Below are 25,902 nucleotides of genomic sequence, written 5' to 3'. Positions count from 1 at the left end.
TCTTAAAAATAATGCGATCTTTGACTGGTAACCAATGAAGTGATCTCAAAATAGGGGTGATGTGAGTGTGCTTCTTGGATAGTGTGATGATGCGTGCTGCCGCATTTTGAAGCCTCTGTAGCATGGAGAGCTGAGTTTGTGGTAAGTTAAATAAGACAGAGTTTCCAAAATCGAGCCTAGAGGATATCAAAGCATGGACTAATTTTTCGGTAGAAGAGCGGTTCAAATATTTTCTAATGAAGCCGATATTACGAAGTTGGTATCTTACAGATCTACAAATGCTAGAAACTTGATGAGACATAGTCATATTACAATTTAGCATTACACCCAGGTTGCGACAGGTTTGGGACACACTAATTGACATGCCGGAAAAGGAGATGAAATTAAAGTCAAGTTTACCTAATTGTGTCTTCGAACCAAACATTAAAAACTCAGATTTATCCGTATTCAATTTCAAAGAATGTGAGTTCAGCCATGAATAAACATCGTTCATTGCATTCTCAAGCTGACACAAAGCATGTAAGGCATCGGCCTGTTTAGGTTTGAAAGACAAATACAATTGAATGTCATCAGCGTACATGTGATAATTAATTTTGTGCTGGCGCAATATGTGTCCCAGGCTAATAAGATAGATGGAAAACAAGGTGGGCCCGCCCACAGAGCCCTGTGGAACACCGCATTTGAGAGGCATAGCATTTGATTTACAGCTGTTGACACACACTGCCTGTGAATGGCATGAAAGGTAAGATTATAGTATGAATTGTTGGACTGCCGTCGTCGAGAGAATGAGAGAGATATTCTCGGTGGTGTCGAACATGATGCAATATGATTTCGTCACATTCATCCCCCCGAAGGCAAGGGGATATAGATGCGTCTCGAAAAGGCGTCACGTTCTCATGGCCTCTGGGCGGCGCCACCGTGGAAGGAAAGAAGGAGAGTCGAGGAGGTGTTGTTTTGACCCTTCTTTTGAAAGTATCTCTCTCTCTCCCTTTGATACATTGTAAATTATCTCATATATATATATATATATATATATATATATATATATATATTATATATATTTATAAACATATATGTATATATATATATATATATATATACAATAACAAAAAGAAGGAGAGAGTTTCTATGTGAATAAGAATTCGGGTGATATGTAACGTCTTTTGTAATGAATATTTTGTTAATATAGGATCATGAAGTTTGAAAGTAAATTTGAAATATATGATGATGAATACACAAAAACCTATGTAGATTATGATAGGAAATCTGTCTTTTTTTGCACCTTTTTCTTCTGTTGAAATTCTGAAAATTTCTAAACCTGACTACAGTGCTGGTTGTGATGGTATCGATGTATGGAGTTATCAAAAAAATTATTAATTTTATATGTCGACTTTTAAGTGTAATATATAATAAGTGTTTTCATTTCGGTGTTTTCCCTGATGAATAAAAGATAATTCGTGTTATTCCTATTTTTCAAAAATAGTTCTCCTAAAATAGGATCTAACTACTGGCCATTTTAAGTTGTGCCAATTTTTTTCAAAGATTTTTGAAAAATGTATATATACAAAATCATCTTTTATCTTTTTTAGTAAGTGCACTTTTCAAATTCAAATAGATATGATTTAAGGGAAGGACTTCATATCTAACGCTTTTATAGATCTTTATCATAAAGTTACATATGCAACTGGTAATGAAGAAATATTATTCAAGTTATTTATAGATTTGAACAAAACATTCCATACGCTTGACTCTCATATCTTGTTTTCTGAATTACAATCTTATACTGTGAACAGATGATACTAGCATTTTCAGGTCTCATAAAGATCTGCATATGCATATTGCAAAAAAAAAAAATTAATGATGAATTGGTTAAAATATCAAGGTGGTTGGGGATGAACAAATCATAGTATGTTAATACCAATTAACGAATTTTATGATGTCTACAAATAAAAATGTCAATATTTATGATATAGAAATAACATTTTGCTGAATATGTAAATGAACTCTCTTTGTCTAAATGTGTAAATCAACTCACTGTGTTTTTAGGTATAGCAGTTGATAGTAAATTGACATGGAAGAATCATGAAGATACCATTTGCAATAAAATTGCCAAAAAATGGTATTCCTAATGAAAGTACGATTTTTTTACCGATAGTGTGTTGTTTTTAATGTGATTTACAACGCAATTGTATCTCCTTTTTAACTTATGGTATATCTGTTTGGATTAGTGGAGCCAGCATCTACTTTGACATACTTTTTAAACTCCAAAACTTGCAATACGCATCATTAGTCAGTAAACCTTTTTTCCTTTTGTTTAGCTCATACGGCACTACTCCAATCTTTTATGTTTTTAAAATGTCTAAATATTTATGATTTTTATGAGTTATGATTAGGAGCTTTTATGCTTTTATGCACACAAAAAAAATCTTGGACCTACTTTCGACTGGTGAAACGTTTTAATCTAAACTGCAATGTTCATTCTTATAGCAAACTAGAAATGCTGCATACAAAAGTTAGAACATCATTTTATGTAATTCCATTAGTTTATAGGCTTTTGGTATGAAATTCGATGAAGGAAGAAATTCTCCACCATGACACTTTAACATATTTTAAAAAGTTTAAGAAGCATCTACTAGTATTAAACAAAATATAATTTGATATTCAAATCATTCAAGCACTGAAGAATTCAAAATGTAACGTTGAATTGTTCTGTTTTTTCTTCAGTTTGTGTTTTTTCACTTTGAATGCATTGTTGCATGTCTTATTGGGATTTTTAAATTCTGTTCTATGTAATTGTTGATTACCATTCCTTTTTGGCTGCCCCCCCCCCCCCCCCTTTGGTGTTTTACCGATGTTTCTATGCACGTCTATGTTCACAATATTTAACTTAGTAGTCATTACTTTCACATAACTTTTCTTTTCAATTTCTTTTCTTTTCTGCTGAGAAAAGAAATTGAATTGAATAAAACTGAAATTCATAAGACAATCTGGAGCGTCATTGAAACAGCGCCACCAAATGATAATCCGTCTCAGGCCAATTGAAATAGAAGGTAGGAGGGAAGATTCCGTCTTTCACACTGTCAGCTTTGACAAGTTTGCCTTGCATCCATCGTTCAGGCGGCTTCTCGGTGGCGCCACGCAATAGACATAGGTCAGGAGACTGCCTTACACTTGACCTTGAATGCATGCCATTTTCTTTTAAAAAAAGGACAGAAAAGAAGGGTAATAGACTAGATGAATCAGATACATACATCCTGTTTTGTCCCGTTCAGCCAAGCGACAGCCGTTTCAAGCAGGAGCTCTGAGGTAGACTGTAGGCAAAATTCGCATGACCACCTCTATAAAGTCATCTTGTAATCGAAGCACGACATGAATATGGGTTTTGAACATGTTAGCTGTGATTTAGTGTCGCTACGATCCTTAGGGCAGATCTTCAAAAACTACAATAGTAACGATACCCACTGTAAGATTGCAAAAATGCAACAGCATTGATTTTGATATGCTTTCTTTCTTAGTAATTGCCGCTTCCTGGTATCACAAACCTTACGGAAGGGTAAAGGCAGATACACATTTGATGATGTCACAAACTTAATTGCAACAGTCACCATCGTCATAATTCTTAGGCAACAAAGAGCAAAGACTACGGCGACTGCCTACCGACAGAAAGAAAATTGTCCTACCACTCTGAAATAAAATCCAGTCTTGAATTGGCAATTGAGTCTCATCAAAAACTTCCTGCTAAATTGACAGTGTGTACAGTCTGTTTCACACGCCCGAATGTCGCTTGACCTGGTTCGAAAAGAGAAATCATAGAAATATAACAACTGAAAAATTGGCATGTTGCCACGGAAATAATCGATGGCGTGGATGATGAGAGAGAGAGGTTGGAAAACAAAAGGCCTGTTCTACCTATATTGGGAATTTCCAATAGACCTGAGCTCTCAGAAAAATTTCGAGTAGTCGAGGACGTCCTAAGACCTCAGAGTTAAGAATAATGTTAAGAGGGTCGTTGTGACAAAAAATGAAGAGTTTGGGTTTTGTATGTAATTCAAATGGTATTTGGTACGTGGTACTGTATTTATCTCATGAAGCCTTGTTCCACATTGTTTTTTTTTTTCACATTTTGTACCCTACTTTCCTTTTTCGGCCCCTAGGTCGTAGAAAGACATGTAGATGCACACACAACACATCTAATATGGTCATGTAAAGATACAATGACGTCTTGCGTCAAACGACTGAATCATATTTTTATTTTAGTCTTTAAAGTGATTGTTACTTTTAATCTTTGAAGTGCAAAATGGACATGGTAATATCTAAGGCAAGCCATTCTGTTGGAAAGAATGATATGAACAGTCATGTTAAATGAAGCGATCGACAATGTCCCATAATGTCAATACCTTTTTGTATTATTTCAAGAAAGGGATTTACTGATACTCCTGTTGCCTTCAATTCAAATTATGGAAGCATCGTTTACTATCAGCTTTATTTAACGTTGTTGCTTCTTCTTTCTCTCTTTATGTGTCTGTCGACTCTTTCTTTGTTTTACCCTGCAGAGGCAAAGATATACAATAGTGTACCTTGAGTCGTAAGGTGGAGGGAGTACAGGGGCTAGAAATGTTTAGCATCAAGACAAGAATAAAATTTATTACAAAAATGGCAGTATACTCAAATCATCAATCGTTTTTATTTTACATCAATGAAAGTCCGATGGTAACACAGGAAATGCAAAATCACAAAGGTATACATTTTAGTCCATGTATCAAAAATGCAGACAGTAAAAATTATTGGGGGAAAAGGATCGTTTAAACTAGTCAAGAAGAAAACGTCTTCATATCCAATAATGAATATCATCACCATTTTTCTTGTGTTATTATTTTGTTTGTTAAGGGCAATCATAATATCATGTTGTTCTGCTTAATTTTTATCGTAAAGCAAGCATTGCTTTACAAATTTCCCTGAGGGCAATATTCCTCTGAAAATTAACGCAAATACTACGAATACTACTATGAATGGCAATGCACAATCATTTACAATGTATTAAGGTCCACAACTTTTCATAACATGCTAAAAGGGTGCCCTCTGCCCTAAGTGGTTAGAATAATATCAAACATAGTATAGATGAAATGGGGTGAATCATCTCTGTAATATCTTTAGCCACATTTCAAAGATTCCTCATACATGATTTCATTAAAAAAAAACAGCTATTGTTTACAGTGAACATGAATTGTTACCAACTGCATTTATTCTAGATGTAGTGTGGAATTTTTTTAAAAATGTCAAATGGTGCAGTTAGAATTTTCCTGCCGGAAAGAACCTAGTGTGCCAAAGTGTGTTCTCAGTGTGTTTATATTGTCCATTTTGTAACAATGTGAAGCTAACTTTACACTGTGGTGTGGTTTTTCACAGAGTTTACGTAGTTATTTTCTCTTTCACTCTGTGAATTGATTATTCACAATGTGTTCACTACGTTAAAACGCTTGAATTTAACATTATGACGAGATTGTACACTGTGTTCACAATGTATTCACACTGTCTTTCTCATTCTGTTTCGCACTGTTTGACACTGTGTTCTTTGCAGCAGGGAAAAAGCAACTACACACACAATGTTTTGACCGCTAAGCAGCATTTGTGCCTGGTAAACCGGAAAATTAATACAAACAAAAATTGTATGCAATTACAATTATTTATGTTTGAAAGAAATTACCGGGTTCAAAATCAGAAATATAAAATGGACAAGTTGCAATATACTCGATGCTGCATTTTTAAATGCGTTCTGCTGCAATAATGGATATGACTTGCATGGGACGTGTCTTTAACAATCCGACGCGTGAGTAGTCGCCGCTACAACCAAACATTTAAGTGTTGCTGCGAAACGTTCTTTAAACGAAGGCATCTGAAGTCACTTCTTGATCTCATGAAGTGTTCTTGTTGTCCTTGGCTTCTTTCACTTCAATTTTTTTTGATTAATTTTCTTTTGTTTCTTTCTGGTATTTTCCTATAAAATGTTGTAAGATGTTTGAAATGACTGAAGTAAAGTCTGAACTAAAATAATAATTAATTTTTATCAAACGGGAAACATGCTTGTTGGTGTTCACTTGAAAAAAAAAAAACCAACACCTAAAGTATGGGAATTATTTTTAGCCAGCATCATCTGACGTAACATCAGTATATTTCCTTTTTTTCTTATTTTTTTTTTCTTATTTAACTCTCCGAATACCGCAAGGTCTTTCTATGATTTTTTTTTTCGCAATGATAAGATTTAGTCCAAAATGATTTATACTTGCTCATGCCAGAAAGTAAAGCGCCCTCCCTTTGTTTCTGTTACATTACGTATAACTATGAACATGTGGATGACGTATAGCTACTAGTATATTTCTATTCCTCAGTAGTATCAGTAATGAAATCCTTAGGATGCCCCTGACACATGAGTTGTTATGATGAAATTTGAACCTGGATCATTGCACAGTGAAAGAAATAAAACGTCAACACAATATCTAAGAAATTTAAAGAAAAGTTTGATTAAATATGTAATTGCACTTTCAACGGGTTCAAAATTTGTCTTAAAAAAAAAAGAAAAATCTCAAAGCATCTCAATTTGCGTTCAGATTTAAAAAAAAAAATCATTAGTAATCGCTTCGTCTCGTGTTCGTATTGTTTCTATTGTTTTGTATGTGAATGTGTTTCTAAGGCAACAATATTTACAAGGTGACTTACTTTAAATATTCTGATATTACACATCCTACACCAGTTACTGCCTGTGTATAATTTTCCTCCTGAAATCGTTGTTACACTCAACAGTAGGACCCCTATTTCGTGGAACGTTTCTCAAACCTTACCTGTCCTATTCTGCGAGACAGAATACAGGTCGGACCTCGTTGAAATAAAACCAATTTCGAAGACCTTCATGTTGTTGTTTTTTCGGCCTTTTCTAATTTTTCATTCATTTTGTTTCGTTATGCTTATATGCCAAATATCCAGCCACTGGGGATCGAAATGGAGCGGCAGCCGGAAAAAATAACAACAACATGGCAGTACGTGATGGCAACTGCCAGCTTTGGATGAATTAACAACGATAAATATCTGTAAAATTGGCAGGATGTCCAAATACCGACGGCTGAAAATTATGAATGACCTACAAGAGTGTTTGCACTATCCTGAGGCATGCCCAGAGTAGGAAAGTAGTTGGAATGTATAATGGCCATCAAGTACTTGTGCAGGGAATAAAGAGAATTTGGAGTGCTGGTCAAGGAGGAGCAAGAATTATCTGTTCGATTCAACTTCATTCGAATTTTAAATGGGTTTTATCTGATAGCAGCATATGGTGAACTCTTTGTAGTGACCTTGAACATTGGTGAAATCTGCTTTTAGAAAAATGTTTAACACTGACGTTGTTTGTTAAGTATGTTAAAATTTATGCTTTTGTGTATATCTACTCATGTTTCAGTGTTCACACTTGATGCACGAGGCCCTGAAGAGCATAAAATATCTAAACGCTATGAAGCAGCAAAGTGTTAAGCTACAGGTTTACAAATGTCATCTCCCTCAACATGTTTCCATGTTGTTCTGCTTTGGTTTTTGCGTGCAAAATGCATCGCGTTATAAATATTGCAAGTACTCAATATCCTCTTTGATTTTTTACACTTTACAACATGTCGTCACTTCTTGCCGCCTTGCACTGCCTTGTAGTACAGCTCCATGGTGGACGCCATGATTTGAGGTATAGAACTGTCAATAACGGACTGCGGCAGACGCCCTCCCAGATCCACGTGGTAGTAGTTCGTTATCTTCACCTGATTTCTGGGGGGGGGGGGAACAAGAAGAAACAATGAAAAAGTAAGAAGTTGTTGACTGATTACACTTATTCCCTGTTATGCGTTATCTTGTCTTTTTCACTGTCAGTGATCAAGTGTTTTCTCGTTCTCTTTCCTTAAAGGCAAGGTACAATTTCGGTTGAGATGATGCTTCAGGTTTCCAACGTGTTTTGATGATGATTTTTTGTTTTTTTAGATAATGAGAAACCTCTTCTGAAATATGAAAGAGCATATATTTTTGAGGGGAATTCAAAGTTGTTGTTCGTTTGTTTTTTAAATCGATTTTAAAATGTCTGAGATATGCAAAACAAAGCGATCCTAATAAAGGTGGGACCCACCTTTTATTAGGAACACTTTGTTTTACCTTGTTTCTGGATACCTCAGCCATTTCAGGTCCGATTTTCATCAAATAAGCTTTGAATTCCTCTTTTAATTGTATGCTCTTGAACATTTCATAAGTGTTTTCTATTAAGTATCTCGCAAAAACGTTAAAAGCTGAATCCTTACCTCAACCAATACTATACCATCCCTTTAATCCATTTGTAATGGAAGACAAAGCAACAATATATGATTATAATATGGACCCTACTACAATAACTAAGAGTATCAATGCAACGAATAATGTCAGTGGATACGATTGTTCTGTGAATTCGCGGTATTCCGAATGTCATTTTGCACCAAATTCTTAGATCAAAATAAATGAGTGAAAAGGTTGGTTGGTCGGTAGGTATCATTTTGACCTGTTGCCTTCGCGTGATGATAATGGCTGATACACATCACACATGGTTCCTGTCAGCGATCGTTTTCAGTCGTTCATCAATCGCGGTTGCACTGCTTAAACTTGTTTTTACGTCTCTACTGGAGCCAACCTACAGTGTTATGAAAAGAATCCGACCACTTTAAAAAAGTGAATGGTTGTAATGACGACAGTAATGAAAGGACGTGGGAAGAGTGGGAAAGAGGAGAGAGCCGGGGATCGGAAAAGATCATATTGAAGTTTTATTAGTTTACCGCGCTCAGTGGATCAATGTTTATGGTAGTTTAGTGGCGATTAAGACAGCGTCGAGTGAAGATTATTAGCTCAATGGGAAGGCTTCATTCACTTGATATTGTCCCGCGATCCGTCTCGGTAGCTGTGTTATCACAGCAGTTTATCGTTATCCTTTTTTTTCTAGTTCAAAATTCTTGGTAGACCATAAATGGGTGCGGGGAGTAATTTGCCCACACCGAAATAGCTCCGGCGTGTGATTGGCCACACAATTTTCTAGCACGAGGAGAGGAGAGCGCATGGATACACTGCCTCGAAAATTGGGGACAATTTCAGAGAAATTCTCAATCTGACCTACTGGCAATACAAAGAGAAAGAAAAATAAGAAGGAAAAAAATGTTCGAGGTGTAGCCAATATCAGCTTATAATTATGCATATTCTACAGGAACGCAGACTTGGGCATCTTATAGCTGCCTGGAACCTACGGGCTTCTCTTCACCCCGTCCCCCTAAACTATGGGAAATTGAAATTAGGTTTCCACGCCCTGACAGAGCCAGTTCGTCAGATGACATGTTGGATGTTGGTGGAGGCATTGTATTACCTCCATAAAGCAATAACGGGCTAAACCTGATTCGTTTACTGTGAACACAGGTGCGTCAATGGAACGTGTATGTTTGTCGGAGGTGGGGGAATAAAGCTGAGTCTTGCTTTTGTGAGGTCGTATGTCCTCTTGAAAGTAGATAATATGCTATACCTGCAGGTCCTACGTCCGAATGAAAATTGACTGTTGGATTTTCATGGATTTACATGGAGTATGTTACCCCAGTAAATCACATTATAACCAATGATTTCAGGTATTATTTTTGAAGTATACATCTTTATCTGAAAATGAATCCTATGCATGTCCAAATTTATGCATATCTAACTAGGACTAGGCGATTATGTTGAACTTATATTGAACTATTCACATTTAAACTTTAGATTTTAACTTTTATATTCCATCATCTTCATTGTAAGCCTTAGAACAAAATTTAATTACCTCGCGAACAACATAATCTCACCCAACACATCCTTCGCTGCACACATGCACTCGCACAAACGTGCACACTCGCATACACAAAATATTGATTAAGGACCTTCCACAGTTACTCTATACACCGTATCGTGTCGACACAGGAGAGTTATAGCGTCGGTTGCTTGAGACATGAGAGAAAATCCCAATGTCCTTCAATATTTTGCAGGCAAATTAAAAGTTGCCCAACTGATGTTCATTTGCTCAGGCCCGGCCCTCCAGGTATCTATAGTCGTTGCGAGTTGCGTCTGCAAAGGAATGACAAGTGGGATTGATTGAAAATCCGGCCTACAGGGTTTCATCTCAAATCACCCTAAACAAGAAGATAAAAAGTAATACAAGATGATGTAAGGCTAAGCCTGGCTTAATGGCTGTCCGCGCAAGATACACGTGCGCTATGCATCTGTTTACGATGCGCACCCATGATGTACCATGGGAAGTAACACAAGGGTGTGAGCGTGTAAAAAGGAGATTAAAGAAGCAAATCAACAAATGACAAAGGAATTCATTACGTTTGTGATTAACGGATTAGCCGATAGTGAATGAGCTACTCAATTAATAATTTAATCAAACATTTTTATTTTGATTAGATATTATTATCACCTGAAATGGGAGGAAATATCCACGAACCATTTTAGCATGGCCAAGTCGTAGTATTACTACTAATGGATACCTCCTTTTTTTCCCGAAAGTCGCAGTCGATTTCAAACAGTTCACCCTAAAAGGCAACAATTATTTTTAGAGGAATCGAAAGTTGAAAGAAGTTAGATAAAGTCACATCTAGAACCTGCATTGGGAATAGTACCTAACTGCGTACACGTTAAGCCTCCGTCTATGTGAGCATGTGGAGGGGGGGGGGGGGACTTCCCAGCTGTTTTTGAATAAGATCAAGTATATGAACAACAAATTTGGACAGCTAAAGCGTAGAGTTATAGGTCATTATTAAATACACAGGACAGTATGGCAATCTCATCAGGGTTAATGCATTCATGTAACTGCCAAAGCGGGGTATTTTGCCTTATTGCTGCGAAAGTAAAAGTTAATTGAGCAGTCGCGGCTAAAACCAAAGAATTATTGAAGGGCTCCTTGCATACAGCTTCTCTCTGCCGACCCCGTCGGCAAAATGAGCTAAAGATGCATGGTTGTCCATTAACGGGAAATGAGGCACAGTCAAAAAAAAAAAAAAAAGTCATTATGCCTTCATTGATAGTTTCTCCTGTTGTTGTTGTTGTTGTTTTTGGAAATACATTTCAGCCACGAATGCACTGTAGAGGGTAGCATCAAATTAAACGAGTTGGAAGCACAGCGTAGATGATGCGACTTTGACTGGTTGACAGGTGCGAATAACGGATTTACTCATTCAGGGCAAGTGAACTATAACATTATGTAGAAGAAGAAGAAGAAAAAAAAAGCAAACGAAAGACGGTACTTTGCTGCATGTTGTTTCGAACCAGACCTAACCGTCCAATGTAAAGGCCCTGTCACACCTTTCCGGGTACGCTACGGAGGGCTTGTTGCGAATAGGGATTTTCCAGCACGCAGGAGAATTTTCTGCGGGCGGACAAGGATGTTGGCGAGTTCCGTACTTGCGTCTTATCGCTAGATGCGTGCTATTTACCTGCTGCTTGCGTGTATTCCGTGTGACCTGCGTGAGAGCTTGGAAACCGATCCATTTTTAGCTACAAGTGACGTACGGGGACTGCGAAGTATCTGCGGGGGAGTTGCCTGCGAGGTGCTGCCGCTAAGGGCCTCCTTCTGGTGTTCTGCGTGTAATCTGCGGGCAAACCCCCGCGACTCACCCGGAACGAACTTTGAGCATGTTCAAGGCCTTGTCACACAGTGTCTGGGGAAGCCTTGCGGGTTGACTTGCGGGGAAAATTTTTGCTGCTGGGACCTCCCAGCACTTGTCCGCACCTGACAGTACCTATCGCGTATCTCGCCCGTAGTTGCCCGGAGGTGCGCACGCAAGTCCTATTAACCCGCAGCCAAATTTTGAGCATGACCAAAACTTTTTTTCCGATTGAGTCGCGAGGATTGCCCGCAGAGGTCCACGCAGAACTCCAGCAGGAGGCCCCTAGCGGCAGCACCTTGCAGGCAACTCCCACGCAGGTACTTCGCAGTTGTAACGCAGGTACCTCGCAGTCCCCGTATGCGGCCAAGATAATGACATTCTGCCATTCCTTCAGAGGGATTCCTTCACCGAGTTGTCAGCCCTCACTCGCCACCCATGCGCCTGACACGCAGGTCACACGGAAGTAGAACGTAAGTAGCACGGGTCCAGCAGGTAAGACGCATGTGAAACTTGCCCAAATCCTTGCCCGCCTGCAAAAAAAAAAAAAAAAAAAAGAAAAAAAATGGGTGAGATACGTGCTAGGTACTGTTATGTGCGGGTCACCTGCGGGGACCTCCGGATAGTAAATTGTTCTTCGCAAGTCGCACGCAAGGCTTGCCCGGAAAGGTGTGACACGGCCTTAACCCCTTCCTTGCGAGTACCAGAATGTATGAATAGCCGAAAGAGTCAAAATGTATTTATCTCTTCTCTGTGCTGAAATGACAACTCCCCGTTCACCAGTCTTACTAGTAGGGTTAAACCGTTGAGCTCTTACTTTCTGCATGAAAAAGTGACTCTATTCAACTATATTATCATCATAAACTCACGATGAAATAGGCATACCCGATGACGGCTTATAGATTTTTAGACAAGCGAGATATGTTATCGAAAATAGGAGAGTTTTTTTGCATTATCTGGGTTATGTTTTCGTTCAAAAATACAGAAAATAGCTTATTAACGGTCAAAGTGATGCTGTTTGATGGTATTTTTCCTAGGCAGATATCTGCAGTCTGGCACAAACAGTACTCTCTCATTTCTGTACTCTGCCTAAAATGTCTTATGCCAGTAAAACTTCATATAAAGCTGGCATACCACAACCATTCAGTATACCGCTGTATTCTATGTCCTTTTTCTCTCTTTTTTTTGTGAGGACGTGCATTTACACGCACACGCACAAACACACGCACAAACACACACACACACACGCACACACACACACACACACACACACACACACAACCAATAACATGCACAAGACACACACATATAAATACAGCCGGTGGCAGGACAGGTGAATCTCGAGCTTCGGAAAACCTTACACCACGTCTGTTCTCTCTCGAGACACTGTCATTCATTGTGACGATTGCTTTATAGAGTAGAGTTTCTTCCTACTTAATCCGTGTAATCCTAGCGTGCATCACTGAGGACCTGCAATTCGTGAACTCCACGCCTCATCCTCTTTAATTCAGTTTAAGCACAACGCGGGAGAAGCAGGTGAGTAAATATGTTAGCACGAAAAAAAGAGGAAAAAAGGAGGAGGAGAAAGAAAGATGGGAGAGGATTCGGAGCCAGAAATGCTGCACTTCCGAGTTGTGCTCAACGAATCTTGTAAAGAAGTTGACAATGGGATTTCAAGGAGGATTTGCTCAAATCACGATCCTGTGTTTGCATGCATGTCTTGTCAACCACCCGAGTGTGTGGATTGAGACATTAAGTCACTAAAAGGCCAAAAAGCAGAAAGGGAGAAATCGTCGTGTGCTTTAATGCAGCAGGCACCCCTTGCGAGTGTACGCGATGATTATGCTCCTGAATTATTTCATAATCCATAACATCGTTTGGTTCCAGACTTCTCCTGTCAACCTTGTAGGGTTTTTCTTTTCAATGTTTTCACAGAGCGCATTGAATAACTCCCAAGAACAAGAAATGAAAGAACCTTTTCGTCTTCATACCTTATTTACTTTTTTGGATGCCCGTGTGAACTTTTCTTTTTAAATGTGTAGGTGTCTTGGTTTCGTTGATTTAACCAGTTGGATTCCCCCTCTTATCACGGGACAAGGCTTTCATTCTCGGGTTCCCGAAAATCACATAATCGGTCCCTAATGACGCGAATAGGTTCGCTCCGGCGCCTTGTCTCATGGGGAGAGTGGTGGAACCCGAGGTGTAACAAGAGGATTATTCATAAGGCCATCTGATACAGTCCATCGCTATTTTGCGAATCTCACCACAAAAGCCAATGACCTTCTGCTAGGCCGTCAAACAGAAGGTTCCCGGCGATGAGGTGTGTGATCATCCCGCTAGATCGCTTTCAGCCACTCCGCCACAATCAAGTTCTGGCTATCGCTATCGCAATATGATTTTCCCTCGCTGAAAAATTGATGGATATCTGAGCGCAGAATGATATCAGGTAGTGCAGAATTATGGACCGGGGCCGAGAGCGAACTGCCTGATATTTTTTGTTGTTGTTTCGACTGCATGGCACGTTTTTGAGAGCAGTTTAATTATGAATGTTCACCCACACCCCAGAGAAAGTCTTTCTTTCTTTCTTTCTTTTTCATTCAACCACACGGAGGCTAGTGGACGAAAAACAAACGGATTGTGGTTTCTTTTTTTTTTAGTTTAAATGGCAGTTACGGATCTTAGGTGTTTATCTAACTAGAAACGCTTTTCAAAAGGTCTATACTTTATGTGGATGCTGCGTTAATTAAAAAATCATATAACACCGGTTCGAAAGTTGAGACTGCGTAGCTCCTTTGCGTCGTTCGACGAGTTATATAGGAACAAGTTGTAAACACTTTTTAAAACGGCTTTGCGTTTGAAGAGAGGCTTTTGAGGCTCAAACGCGTTTAAAATCGCCCTTTTATTGGCGTTTCAAACCAGGAATGAAAACAGGGTTGCGCTTATCTATCGCAGGAAAATGCCTCAAATGTGCTTGTCAGAATTTCATGGGATTAGGCCTCAGAAAAAAAAAAATGTTGCATGAAAATTCTCCACTTTTCGTAATAGAGTAAATCAAATACCATTCAGAAGAAATCTATCATGCGCTGTTCGCGTTCTTATGTTGTCGTTGTTTTTTATACATTTGTTTCTTACGCTTTTAGCAATGTCATTATTACCACTGCATTCTCTTTCTCTTTTCTCTCTCTCCCTACATCCCTTTCGACCCCCCCCCCCTCCCTCCGTCTGTCGCTCTCTCACTCGTTCCCTCTTTCACCCCCCCCCCCCCCTCCTCTATTCTATGCAGTAAGCTAATATGGCTTATGTACTCACTTCGAGGATTCACAAAATTATGCCTCGAGCGAACGGTTACGTCAAAAGTCAAACAGAGTGAAAATTTGAAACTTGAGATTAGAAATAACGTGAGCTCCGGAAGCAGCACTACTTTCGTTTTAAGCAGTGAGAATGCATGAATGACACTGAAGCATATTGTACGGGTTTTCTCAAGCAGAAATGCTGAAGCACGAGTACATCTTTTTCATTAGCCCTGCATCCCTGCTTTGCATTCCAAAATTGCTAGCAGGATGTTCATGCTAAACGGATCTGAGGAATTAGGTTTGTAATACGCGATGTTGTTCTTTGTATTATTGTTGCTTACATGTTAGTTCATTTCAGATAATTTCCCCGTGCACTCTAGCAATGGGTGCCTCAACTATTGTGTACATTCTCATTGCGTTTCTATTTCTTAGTCCAAACACTTTAGAATTGTGTAATCATTCAGATGGTCAGACAGCCTGTGTATCTGTGTGTGACATGCATACGATCAGCCTTGGAAACACCGGGCACGTAGGAAGAGTGTGTGATACATGCAAAAAATAGGGGCCTATGGATTTGTCGTCAACCATTTCCAGACAATACATAGATCTATGGCAGATTAAAAGCCATGGACGACTGAATTAATTATCACCTCTCTCAATGAACTTCAACTCGCACTTATCATGTATTCACTCCAGTCCCCGTTACAGGGCTACAGTGTATATAATACAATGCTATTTTACAGCCGGCACTAGCTTGTCAACTCCAACTTCAGTCCTTTTTAGCTTTCTACCGGGTATCTGCTTATACGCCTTAGGCGAGTGGAACATTATGGATGTCTTAGCATGATGCACAATGACTCAAGTTCTTTAGCACCCATCCAGCCCAGGACCTTCTAGAGCAGTGCGCAAGTTTCTGAGTTAAAGTTGTGGACTCAACAGAAGATGTGGTTGCGGGAGCAACGCCGTCAACATGACGTCATGGTATAGGCCTAGCCTACTTTGAGGCTATACCGCGCACTAAGCGACTACATGATTCACCGGTCGCACGACCTAGCAACCGGAAGTGTGACGTCACCAGTTTCACCAGTTTTCGGACGTTCGACTGGGTTGCAATGCCAGTCGTAAAGATTTAACATAGAATTTTCGCCACCGGACATGGACTTTCAACCAATCACGCTGCAGTACACAGACGACAGCACATTCGTAAGCGTAGCTATGCGGTCATCGCATACCAGTAGTGTGCGGTGTCGAGTCGCGCGACTGGTCGCGCGACCTGGCTTGCCTCCAGAGCCGTGCGGCCGGTTGGATCTTGTAGTGTGCCGTGGGCCTATAAGCTGCAGACGCCATAGCAAGCTTCACTTACTCTGGTAATACCGTGAAGTACGTTCCACACGGGTAGTTCCTGCCTCGCACTGGGTTATCCTTGGCTGGGTAGCTGGGATGGTCTATGCTGATACATGACGTCATAATGTAGTTGTCCTCGAGTTGCCGAGTGACCTTGAGGAGGTAGACAAACTCACGTGACGCTATCAGCCCCATGAGTTGGCTATGGGTTATTGCCCTGTACATAAAAGTTCCCTGTCACACAAAAAAGAACAATACATGTCGGTATTATTTTTAGAACCAGTGTTAAGCGAACACAACATTGTAAAGAATCAGACAACAATGTAAAAACGTTAGCATCTAAGTTTGTGCTGTTGTCTTCGTTCAAGTTAAAGGCATATTTATCATTTGCAACTGAAACAAAATCCCAGCACTAGTGCTTCAAAATAGTTCTAAAATGTGAGTTAGGGATAGAAACAACCAATGTAAAATTTGAACCAGTATAATCGATATCAAGTATTGTTAAATATACAAAATGTGAACAATAGTTATAATAAAAATGCGATATCTGCTTCGTCGTGCAGGGGGCATGTATAATTATCAACCAGCAACCAGACGACGTTAAATGGACTTGTGGAAAATTTTTATAGTCAAACAAGATTACTGTCTTTAAAATTTTGTGAATCATCAGCTGCAGGGCCGGTGCGACCGGGGGCCCGGGCCCCAAACCACCACTTGTTTTTTTTTTTTTTTCATAATACCTATAGGGTCTTACTACTTGTTTTTTTTTTTTTTTTGTCTGTGTGTGAAGACTTTTTTGGGGGGTGGGGCTAACCTCGGACTGAGTGGCCCTTAAACCCTTTCTTTGTCAGCCGATTAACTCCGAAAGTGGTACGCACAAAAAAGTTAACCTTTGTTTTTATTTTATTTTCTCTTTTTTAATCCACTGTCATCCAAAATATATCCCCCTTCATCCTCAAAATGAATTGACGTTCCTGTTCCCATAGACTGGGCCCCCTCTCTTTTAAAAAAGTAAAGCCGGCCCTGAGCTGGACAATGTCCAGCCTTTTATAATCTATAATGTTTTATTTTTCGAGTCATTTTCTTTTTTATCTAACAACCTTAAGACATACCTGGTATAAATTCATTATTCCTACATGGCTTAAACTGAACTCCCCTCTCCTTTCCATCAACATAAAAGTATTGTAAAGTTTTGTTTTGCGTTGTTTGTTTTATCTAAACACTTCTTTTTTTTTAATTCCAGTCAGCCGTAAGGCTGCTTTTCAGCAAGTCCGTTTATAAGTCAGTAAAGTGCTCTCCAAATTGTTCATTCGTACTTATGAATCATGTATCTATTTACCATTATCAAATTATTGGTCGTTAGGAGAAATCTTAGATAGACATCCCTCATGTTTCGCGTCTATTCAAAAATGTAGCTAATTTCATTATCTTGCGTGCTTTTTTCCTGCTTTCATCATACACTATGTACACAGGTCTGTTTCACCACGCTTTCCGTTCACGTCAATACACTACTTCTCAGAGTGTTACTCATACATTTTTCCTACATTTTCATACACACACTACCGCTGTGTGTATTGTCTTACATATTGAATCGCCTAAACTGAATAATTGACCAAAATATTGACCAACATATCCAGGTTGCCCCATGTACGCCTACTTCCGTTTTTTGTTTAACCCCGCGGGCGCATAGTCGTTTCGTATCTCCTTCGCCGAGCGAAGTGTAATACCGCCATATTTTTCCCCGCAGTGGAAACGTTTATGAAGGCCAAATCGATTATCTTAAATAACAGTTAGATCAGTTTTGTATGTATAACCATGGAAATTGAAACTTTCTTGCAAGAAAGGCTAGAAAACAACCTTTATCAGTTAGATCACATTTATGCGTATAACCATGGATTCGAAACTTTCTAGCAAGAAAGCCCAGAAAAAAGTCTTTATCTCTTAGATCAGATTTGCATGTATAACCATGGAAATTGAAACTGTTTTTTTTTTATTACACACCTCATTTCTTTTTGCGAAGTAATACGTTTTTTCTTCTTACTGATTTTCAACACCAAGTGCGCACATTAATTTCTCCAAGCTTAGGTTCAAAAGAGAGAAAAAAAATGTAATGAAAAGATGCCAAGGCTAATTGATATCTATTTCATCATTCTGTTAATGGACATTATGAGCTTGAAGATTTCTTAGACATTTAAGACTGCCTGCTTTTCTTTCTCTCTGCTCCCTATCTCTCTCTCTCTCTCTCTCTCTCTCTTTCTCTCTCTCTCTCAGACACACACATACACATACACGCAAACGCACATACACACAAAAGATAGCCTTCCAGACATGCTAGAATATCATGTTGTAACAAATTTTGACACTGCCTCGCAGAATAAATGTATCACTTATAAAAAAAAAAAAATCCTGGGAGAAAATATGAGTGAGTTTTTCTTCCTGGAATGCAAAGGCAGGAGATGATAATAATAATAATGATAATGATAATAATAATAATAATAATAATAACTTATTTATCCAGGGCAGCCTCTTCAGTGTTGCCACTGCTCTACCAGAGGGCCCTGCCATTATTATTACCCCAGCGTTGCCAGGTGCCCATTTATACACCTGGGTCGAGAGGGACATTGTGGGTAAAAACATCTTGTCCAAGGACGTAAGCACTGGGCGGGAATCGAACTCGGGTCCTCCGATCGGGAGTCGGGAGTCTTATCCACTATGCCACAGCGCCCCCACGAGATAAGAACAACTCCGAAAATCAAGGAGGTTCAGATTTAGATTCAGATTCATTTGTTGTCCATTTAATAATATAAGATAATATCGTCAGAGAATTTCCATGAAGAATACTTCATTTCACCACAGCAGATTTTTCCCTGACTGGCGAGAGGAATAGAGGTACCGTTTATCATGCTCCACGAACCAAATTCATTTGAAAGTTTCCTCTTTGAAGAAAAAATGTGAAATTAATGGAGCATAACTTTTTCTCATAGTTCATGATGTTTCACTCAGTATGTTACTGTTTGGTTTTAATGACTTGCTTTTAATTTTCTCCTCCAGTATGTACATTACTTTTTAAAAAACCAATTTCGCGTTCAAACACTTCATTCAGTATAGATGTAGATATAGCAAATTTTCATAAACGGCAGTTTGGGAAATGTCAGCTATTGAGTTGAGATGTATACACATGAACTTCAGATCACTTGCAAATACACCAAATTGCAATTACTGAAAATTGCACGAGTACTATGCGTTTGTGAACAAGGCAATGTGTATGTTTCTGCTATACAGATATCTGACCTGGCAGTTTCCCATTTCACAATTGTTTCGAGCTTCTTAATTCTGGTTAAAAATAAGGAAGAAGTTAAAGAATCATAAAAGTGTGTATCGAAAGCTGTTTTGTCTACTTGTTCAAATGTTTAAGATAAAAACGCATAGATAATGATTCACATGACCATAGACTGAGGAAGAAAGGAGCAAAAGGGGTACTCTCTAAAAAGAATCGAGTGAAAATTTTCACTCTAAAAAGAGTGAATACAAAAAAGAGTGAATTTGGAGTGAATTTTGAGTGAAAATGCTCATTTTCACTCATTTCGGAGTGACGTCAGGGATCACTCGAAGATTTTGGAGTGATCCCTGACGTCACTCCAAAATGAGTGAAAATTAACATTTTCACTCAAAATTCACTCCAATTTCACTCGAAATTCACTCTTTTTCGTATTCACTCTTTTAAGAGTGAATATTTTCACTCGATTTTTTTTTAGAGAGTAATTGCTGCAAACAGCCAGGGATACAAGTAAGAATATCTATGCTGTTGTCGGTGATCACTGATATAACATGAATACTGATAATGGTGACAGCGTTGCTTCAATTCCATATTGGTGTATGCACTTCTAAAATTGGAAAAGAAAACTCACGGAAGGAAAACTTGGTACAAGGACAAGAACGCCCATTGTCATTGTAGAGTAGTGGTTTCGCCGTCCATGTTATCTTAGCCTGCATTCATTTGCCGTCTGCACAGCTCAGTAACGGCTTCCTATCCATGACTCGTTGTATGTCATGCTTTCATGACCCCATCCCTTTGTCCTTCCTCCACTAGATGTCACTTGAAGTGATTACTCGCCACTAGACCAATCTTCATCGAGGTTCGTCAATATTGACCGCGCTTTGTTTCAACAATTCCTATAGTTGCCTTGCTAAAGTTCTCCCGCGTATATCCTAGGTCCGCGTTTGAAGGAGGCATTATGATTGGCAATCATTTCTGAAACAATTACTGATACCATGGCAACATCCGGTTGATGTAGCTAACATATTCAATGAATATTTTACTTCCTTATGTAAAGAGTCTGGACCCATTTCTTCTGTAAGCAGTTGTTCAAAATACACAGACACGCAATATCACCTTGATGATATATCCGAAGATGATGTTATAAAAGCATTGAGAAATTTAAATGAAAATAAAGCCCCAGGACTTGATGATATTCACCCACGCCTACTTAAAGAAGGTGTAGTATTCATAAGCAAACCCTGACGTATTTTTTTAATATTTCACTCAGAACGGGCTGTATACCAAAGGAGTGGAAAAAGAGCAGGGTGACACCACTTTATAAAAGTGGAAACAAAAAGGATGTTGTTAATTACAGGCCTATCTCAGTTCTCTCTCATGTAATGAAAATATTAGAAAAACTTATATGGTCAGTTGTATACTTATTTTGAAAACAATAATTTGTTGAGTAACTGGCAGTCGGGATTTCGACCAATGCATTCCACACACACTGCGCTAATTGATCTGAATGATTATTTTCTGAGAAATATTGATGAAGGGTATCTGACCGGTGCAGTTTTTCTTGACCTTAAACGTGCTTTTGACTCGGTGAGTCATAGTATTTTGCTTGATAAACTGTCGAAGTATGGTTTTACAGAGAGTGCGCTCTCATGGTTCACCAGTTACTTTACCGAAAGGGAACAATGCGTATCTGTCAATGGGGTACTGTCTGATTTTAAGTCTGTTCAAACAGGTGTACCACAGGGGTCACTCCTGGGCCCGATGTTGTTTTCCGTCTTCATCAACGACGTATGTCAATTGCCTTTTGATTGTAATACGAAAGTATGTTTGTATGCCGACGACACAGCCGTGTTTGTCCGCTCGAAGAATGGCAATTTTATCTCAGAGCTACTTCAAACTGAAATGAGAAAAGTCTGTGAGTGGTTGGATAAAAATGCTCTTTCATTAAATACAAAGAAAACAAAAGTAATGCTAATAGGTTCCAAACGGAAAACAAAGGGCATTTCACTTTCAGTGAAGCATGGTAACGAACCCATTGATCAAGTGCATGATTTTAAGTACCTTGGGGTGATAATAGACAGTCATTTGATTTGGGCCAAGCACGTTGACTACACAGTGCAGAAAATTTCTAGGACGACCTGTTACCTCTCAAGGACAAAGAGTTATTTACCGGGTGAAATACTTAAAATGTTATACTATAGCATGATTTTACCTCACTTCGATTACTGCAATGTTGTATGGGGAAGTGCAGCCAGTTGTTACATAACGAGGTTACAGAAGCTACAGAACAGATTCGCTCGATTAGTATTAGGTGTTTCAAAAAACATTTCCCACTTTTGATTCTTAATAATTCAAAAACTATATATCAGATAACACTGTCATTAATATGAGTGATAGCTGAATAGTATACAATTTGGTTGAAGGTGATTTGAATATGAAAGCATAAATAAGTTTCATGAAATCCAGTATTAATTTCACAGTTAGGTTCCAGACTTTGTTCTATTTTCAACCCTCTGTACAAAATTTCACTTTGCACAGGGGTCAATGGGTGTGTATGGGAGTGTGTGGTTAACACCTTGACAATGGTCCTGGACAATGGCCAGGGTTTGAATGCTTCATTATTCATTCATGAGAAATTCCACTATCATAGCTAGTCATTCATGAGAAATTCCACTATCATAGCACGTTTTAAGGTCAGCCTCTGGCAGTATCTGTGTAAAGTCAAACGCCTGTCGATACTGTCGTTGAGTCGCGTCAGTGCTCTCTCTATTTCTGAAAAACAAAATTACAATGAATACCTTCTGTTCTATCGTAAACGTGGTGACAGGAAGTAAAGAAAATCGAGAGAGTATATCTGTATATACACTTGTGTATATGGAGCCTTAAATAAATCTACTCTGAAACAAATCGCCCTAATGATAAATGCTGCTGAACTCTTTACCAGAAATGATCTCTTTTTATCGAAAAAGCGAAAAATTTGTCAGACTACTTAATTAGTAGACAGTTGTATTAAAATGAGGAACTTTAGATCATTTATGCTTATTTATATCCAATATTAAGTGATAAGTGAAGCAAAATTTGAAAATGATTGCCAGCTGGAATGAAATGTGGTGTTTGCAAGCACTTTACCGTGCATGAATTCAGACTAGCAGTGCCCAGGGCAATCCGCATGAATTATTGATTAAGCAATCATGTGCCAGGGAGTGCCAGACTGACGCCTAGTCAACAGGTGGTTCAGGCATGTCCATTGTTAAGGGCCATTGTCAGCACACACTCACATACACATCATTGGTTCCTGTGCGAAGTTCAATTTTTGTACAGAGGGTTAAAATTTGACCAAAATCTGAAACCTTACTTCAAAATCAATCTTAGATTTAATGAAACTGATTTATGTTTTCACGTGCACATCACCTTCAACCAAATTGTACACTATCCAGCTATTACTCATATCAATGACAGTTTTATCGAATGAACAGTTTTTAAAATATTTATGATCAAAAGTGGGAAATGTTTTTTGAAACACCTCGTACTTAACGTAGATTTTTTGACCCCACATGAGCTAATGCTTCAGAGATTAGAATGGCAGTCAGTCACCCAGAGAATCCACTATCAATATTGTGTCCTTGTATATAAACTCATCAATGGACTGACCCCAACGTATTTGCAATCTTTAATAACAAAACGAAATCCTTTTTTCCAAACTAGATATGCAATTAGCTGTCCTCTCAATATCAAACTTCCCAGAACTGAATATTATAAAAAATCTTTTCATTATCGTGGATCTAAAACTTGGAACAATTTACCTGATTTCATCCGAAATGCCACCTCTGTGAACTCTTTCAAACGGCAATGTAAAATGCTTAGCTTAATTGATAGACTTTAGACATCTTGTGTGCATGGCGGCATGGGTGTGGTTGTGTGTAGGTATGTGTGCGTGTGGGTATGTATTTGCGTGCGCGTATGTGTGCGTGTACGGGTTTGTGTGGATGCCAGTGTACTGGTGTGGAGGTGAAAGTGTGTGTGTGTGTGTGTGTGCGTGAGTGTTGGTGTGTGTATTAGTGAGATCTTTTCTTATACCATTATTGTTTTTTTCTCTCCCGGATTTGATTGTATTTTTTTTTTCTCGTTCCATTTTTTGTTTCATTGGCTTGTGTACAATTCTTTCCTCTTGTACGCTTTATATGAACGTATGTATTTTGTGTTTTATGTTCCATCTTTGTTACCGTGTTTGTAACTTTGTGTTTTTTACTCAAATTGTACTTTGTCCGTGATGCAGGGCCCCTTGGCAGAGCAGTTCCGAGTGAGCTGAAAGGGCTACCCTGCTAAAAGAAAACTGAATAAATAAATAAATAAATAAATCTGTGAGCCTGTGCATCATTGCTGTATGAATGACAGTTATCATAATGGTGATCCAGGAATAATTTAGCAGAAAATTACAAGAATGTAGAAAAATAACAGACTCCGAAAGTACCGGTATAAGGACCATGCACTGGCCCCGTCATTCTCTTCCAAGTTCGACGAATCTTGGCCCAATTTTGGAGAAGCCATATATCAAAAATTCAACCCCTTCTCCCACCACCAAGCAAGAAAACTCCCTTCGTATAGGTACAAGTATATTACATTTTGTGAGTAGACCAAAAAGTCTTCGTACGTTATGGAATGTGGGCCAGATATTGTGTGAAGAAGTTGTGAATCTGACTGAGAATTTCGAAACGGTTGTAACTTAAGATACTCCCCTCCCTATCTGCACATTCTTTGTTGTCCGTGTTGATGATTATGGAAGAGTTCGTAGAGGGTGAGTTATGGTGAATAAACGGATGGTCCTATGGTAGAAAACCGTCCTTTACCATTTACAACAACTACTTGTAGAATATTATACCACCACTTACTCACACAAACAAACACATACACATCAGAACTATAATAATAGTAATCAAATTTAAAACTGATAATGATAATAATGATAATGATAATGATAATGATAATGATAACCATCATTACCACCGTATTCTAATCATCACATTATTTATTTCATTACCTTTTTTGTTAATATTGACGTTAAATGAAAGCAAGAGATTCTTCAGCAAAGGGGTGAAGATACGGGGTATTAGTTGTCATCAATATGTCTCCCACTGCATACTATACAAATTTTTGTTTAAAATGTATACCAGCAGTTGCTATCTCACGATTTTCATTTTGTACAGAGCGAGACATATTGAAGAAAACTCACATCCATATACATTGTTACTATCATGATGACAATAGAAATAATGATAACGTTACATGTCAGTGGATGACGTAGTAGCATTATATGCTTGAATTGTTTGTAGACCAAACCACCTGTTTTTAAGTTTTGATGCGACATACAACATTGTAAAATCTTATTTTCACTACATTGACATCAACGTCACTATCTTCGACCGTTATATCCAGAACAGAATGGAAATTTTCAGTCTCATAGAATGCTACGTCATTGCAATTGTTTCATGTTAATGTTTTATCATCTACACCGTAATGCCAAGCTACATTCAGAATATCGTGTCGAAACGCCATTTAGATACGCGGACGAATAATTGTTAATATCTTTAAGCGCAAGAATTAATGTTACAGCACGGCTCTACGCTCACCCTCAATAGATCTTATCGTTCGTGTCCCTGCCCTCGACACGCCACGCGTAAATATCGGCCGGTTGTGACAACATCCTTCGGTTCGAGTTGTGTTTTGATGGCTGACACAGGCAGCCGTGTCTTGGGGAGGAGCAGACGAAATTAGCCATGGATGTTGATGTTGCTTGTTACCCTCAAGGTATCTTGTGTCTTGTTCTGGTCGTGTGCGTGTGCGTGTGCGTATGCGCGCGTGTGGGTGTGGGTGCGTGTTTGAAGAAATTAAAGCCATCAGATAACAGAAAGAGACACGTAAGGAGCGGAAGAGGGAACGAGAGAGGGTTATCTGGATGCAAGAGAAGAGGGAGGGTGAAGTATGTCTTTCGCCTGTCCAGTAATGGCGCCATTTTAGGAAGTCATAATTGCTCTCCTTATCTTTCGCACAAAAAAAGGAGGGAATTATTTTGTTTTTCATATCAATTCATTAAAACACACGTAACTATCGTTTCTATGATGATAATGTTGGAGTCAGGTTCCAAATTTGAACGGTGCGTGCATTATTTCGGAAAAGGAGTACACTGTGAAGTCCCACATATGAAATTATCATTGATGTATGTTATTGTCATTGTCTTCTAGTTGTAGGTCGCGCACATCTATGTTTCTATATACGATGCCAAATTGTTCATACTAGTACCAATGTAAAAATGGACAAGTGCTCGTACGTG

General features: G+C 38.7%; 1 protein-coding gene across 1 annotated transcript in view; it reads right to left on the bottom strand.

Moving 5' to 3' along the window:
* Window positions 1–7,655: 7,655 nt before the first annotated feature.
* Window positions 7,656–25,902, bottom strand: part of LOC139740051 (stAR-related lipid transfer protein 5-like) — a 40,779-nt gene continuing 22,532 nt past the window's right edge. Inside the window, exons 4-5 of the mRNA XM_071650643.1 lie at window positions 16,317–16,531; window positions 7,656–7,797 (exon numbers count right to left, since the gene is read on the bottom strand). Coding sequence (XP_071506744.1) covers window positions 7,656–7,797; window positions 16,317–16,531 — 357 coding nt within the window. The remainder of the gene's footprint in view (window positions 7,798–16,316; window positions 16,532–25,902) is intronic.

The sequence above is a fragment of the Diadema antillarum genome, unplaced genomic scaffold (genome assembly GCF_040938485.1).
Source record: "Diadema antillarum isolate AM-2024a unplaced genomic scaffold, OU_Dant_1.0 seq00000829_RagTag, whole genome shotgun sequence".
In the NCBI taxonomy this organism is placed as follows: Eukaryota; Metazoa; Echinodermata; class Echinoidea; order Diadematoida; family Diadematidae; genus Diadema; species Diadema antillarum.
Note: the sequence above shows the minus strand (reverse complement) of the source record. Positions and strands in the feature narration are given on the sequence as shown.